We start from the raw sequence: 3335 nt of genomic DNA, 5'->3' as shown, positions 1-3335 counted from the left end.
TTGGAAAGAGTCCAGCGGAGGCCACAAAGATGGTGAAAGGGGCCTGGAGCATCTCCCCTATGAAGAAAGGCTGAGTGAAACTGGGGTCTGTTTAGCCTTGAGAAAGAAGACTGAGAGGGGACCTGATCCAGGTTTATAAATATCTGAGGTGTGGCGGCCATAGCGGTGAGGCCAGGCTCTTTTCAGTGGTACGTGCAGACAGGACGAGGGGAAACGGACATCAGCTGCAGCACAGGAAGTTTCGCACGAATGTGCGTAAGAACTTCTTCACGGTGAGGTGACGGAGCACTGGAACAGGCTGCCCAGGGAGGTTGTGGAGTCTCCTTCTCTGGAGATATTCAAGTCTCGCCTGGAAGCCTACCTGTGCGACCTGGTGTAGGGAACCTGCTTTGGCAGGGGGTTGGTCTCGATGATCTCTAGAGGTCCCTTCCAACCCCTACAATTCTGTGATTCTGTGATTCTGTGATCTCATTCCTCCGTACTCCACGTCTGCAGCCAAATGAGCTTTTAAGGCAGTTGCATAGTTTCAGAACAAGTACATGGACAACTTTGTGGGCATTTTCAGGGCTCCCATTGCAGCAAGTCTTGGCAACCGCCTTGAAATCACTTTGAACCACCTTCACATCATCTTAACATGAATAAAGCTACGGCTCACAGCAGGGGAAGTGGCATGTGCAACAGAGAATTCAGACCAAAAAGTCCCCTGGATCCCAAGCAATCACCTGCCAACAGCTGTGAGCTCCTGAGTCCTGCACTGCCGTAGGTCCAAGCTCTACTCAGTCTCACCTCTCTGACCTCCAGCCAAGGAGACCAAAACCTTGTAAAGCACCTTTGGTTTGGCAGCACCTGCCGCCTCTGGGCAGACACAATGGCAGTGCAAGGTTGAACACTTCAGACATCTACTCCGGTGTAATCACCAATATTGACACAAAGTCTCTATTGGTAAAGAGAATTTCTAAGAAAAGTCATTTAATCTTGTTCTTCCACTGCTCAGGCAGCATCACAAAGTGGCAGAGCATGATAATACTGTTTTTTTTTCCAAATAGAGTGTTAAGGCCAATTGTATTTCTATCATTTTACCGTGACACTGATCTTTACCAACATGTGCAATGTTTGGGCATCTTTGTTGACACAAGACTAGCATGAAATGAGAGCAGCATATAAAAGTGAGAAATGGTCCACAGCAGATCAGTTCTGGTCAAAGATGGCCAAGCTCATTTTGCTTACCGGTAAGTCCTGCTACAAAATTTACTTCTCTGCCTTTATGACAAGTACCATGGCTCTCTCACTCTTACACCAGGTGATAGAAGAGAGGTTCTATGGAATTCAAGATGTTGCACACTCCTTTCAAAGGAAAAAAATATATAACAGTAGCTTTCAGGATGGATAGTTAGACTTTTCAGTACCACTGAGAAGATACTTTATGCATTTAAAATCAATATGGTTCATTGTTATTTGAAATTGGCATTTTCTTTTTGAACAAAACAAAGGAAAAAAACACAAACTCTCAAAATTCTCAATGTGAGCTATCCAGCTTCTTTTCTATTCTACGTGAAATTGTTCCTCAAATTATACCCATTTCCAAATGAACACTCAGCAGACCTGTGCTGAACAATCTATATTCCTGTATCTTATTCGAGGAAACAAAATGATCACAAACAAATTCAGTTTCACAATTTAATACGCACATGACCTCTTTACCACAGTTTCCCCTGTCCTCAAAGTGACCAGCGACCTTGGGTACAAGTTACATTAGGTTCAGCCCAGTTCTGCCTTGCATCTCTCAGTTCAAAGACTAATCCTACATTTTTTCTTCAAAGGTCTGGCCCTCCTGCTGAACGCCCAGATAGGTACGTGCTTTCTACACAAAACAGCTCTACAAAACATTCTTCAGGATCTGCATGTACCTGGAATGGACACACTAGCTAACTCTTTAACAAGACAGGAAGGACTCAAAGCCTGCTTAGCACTCAGTAGCTGTGTCTCTGCAGACAGCACTTTAACAAAGCATAGTGTGCATGAAGTGTAAATATGCTGCTTGCTTTCCTACAAGGTTCCCCTTAGTCTCTTCCTGCTCAGCTTTAATGACGTCTGAGTGCAGCCAGTCTGCGGCTATGCAGAAAGGCTATGTTTGACTTCACAGACCGGTGAAGAAAGCACTACAGCAGAGACAAAAACCTTCCTCATTCTGAGTGCCTCACCGGAGATCCATTCTGCCTCTGTTCTTCCTCACCTGGCAGCAAGGGAGAAAAACTCAGTTTAGGGAAGAGACTCGCCAGCCATAACAACCCTGATTCATCAGTTACAGTATGCAAGAGGCTCCTAGATAGACTCATTTATGGAAACAAAGAAAGAAGGAAAGAAACCCATTATGATTTTGCTGAGATGACTCACAAACAACCAGTACGATTTCACTTTCTCTGAACTCTTATCTGCAAGGAAGTATTGCCCAATCATTTCAGATTGGATTTCACATAGGTTGCAAGCCAGTGCTGAATTACTGAGTGGTATGAAGGATGGTTATAAGAAATAACACGGCCTCATGCAGCTATTTGCATGGACAGCATGCGAGTCCGACAGCATTTCAAACACATTCACCCTGTTTTCTTCTCTCACTATCCCATCTCTATTTCTCTGCAGGCACTGCCTACGTGCTCTCATGCTATTTCACCAACTGGGCTCAATACAGGCCTGGCCTGGGAAAATATATGCCAGACAACATCGACCCATGCCTGTGCACACACCTACTATACGCCTTTGCTGGGATGTCCAACAATGAGATCACAACTTATGAATGGAATGATGAGACCCTCTACAAGTCCTTCAACGGACTGAAAAATCAGTACGTACTGACAGCATCAGGCATCGTTTAATCACTTGTTCAGGACCTGCCCATTACACAGCAGCCATTCCCTGCGTGAGCAGTGAGGTGCTGAGGAGAATTGGAGACAGTGTTGGGCAGCAAAGGCTGTCCAGGCTGCCAGCATTGGTCCTCTGGGGATGAGGAACATCAGTCACTGTGCTCCCGACCTGCTCCTTGGGTGTCACTCCACAACATCACAGCGTACAATTGCAGCTGCAACAGCCACTTTCCAGAAAAGCAGGCACACTGTGCTTTGTGTTGGTCTTTTGTCTGAAGTTAGAAACAGCAATGCTAAACCATTCTTTGCAGTGAAACATGTTCATGTCCGTCCCTTTTGCAGGAATGGAAAATCTCAAGACTCTCCTGGCAATTGGAGGATGGAATTTTGGAACAGCCAAGTAAGTTCCCACTTCCCATAACGGCACACTGGAAAGGGAAGGGAAGGGGAAAAGAGGCACCAACCAAGCCCCAA

The 3335-nt window shown here is 45.5% G+C and overlaps 2 protein-coding genes and 1 long non-coding RNA gene across 3 annotated transcripts in view; 2 read left to right on the top strand and 1 right to left on the bottom strand.

Annotated features, from left to right (window-relative positions):
- LOC104914543 overlaps nt 1-3335 on the bottom strand; it is a 24194-nt gene that overhangs the window by 14519 nt on the left and 6340 nt on the right. The gene's annotated exons all lie outside the window — the stretch shown is intronic.
- LOC100547603 (acidic mammalian chitinase-like) overlaps nt 1-3335 on the top strand; it is a 27294-nt gene that overhangs the window by 21264 nt on the left and 2695 nt on the right. The gene's annotated exons all lie outside the window — the stretch shown is intronic.
- On the top strand, nt 1102-3280 carry LOC104914545 (acidic mammalian chitinase-like). Its single transcript, XM_010724410.3, is given in 5 exon segments — nt 1102-1229; nt 1821-1850; nt 2641-2842; nt 3204-3210; nt 3212-3280. Coding segments are annotated over 5 exon segments (375 nt in total). The 5' UTR covers nt 1102-1147; the 3' UTR covers nt 3266-3280.

The sequence above is a fragment of the Meleagris gallopavo genome, chromosome 28 (assembly GCF_000146605.3).
Source record: "Meleagris gallopavo isolate NT-WF06-2002-E0010 breed Aviagen turkey brand Nicholas breeding stock chromosome 28, Turkey_5.1, whole genome shotgun sequence".
NCBI classification, from domain to species: Eukaryota; Metazoa; Chordata; class Aves; order Galliformes; family Phasianidae; genus Meleagris; species Meleagris gallopavo.
This window is presented reverse-complemented; position numbering and strand designations above follow the sequence as displayed.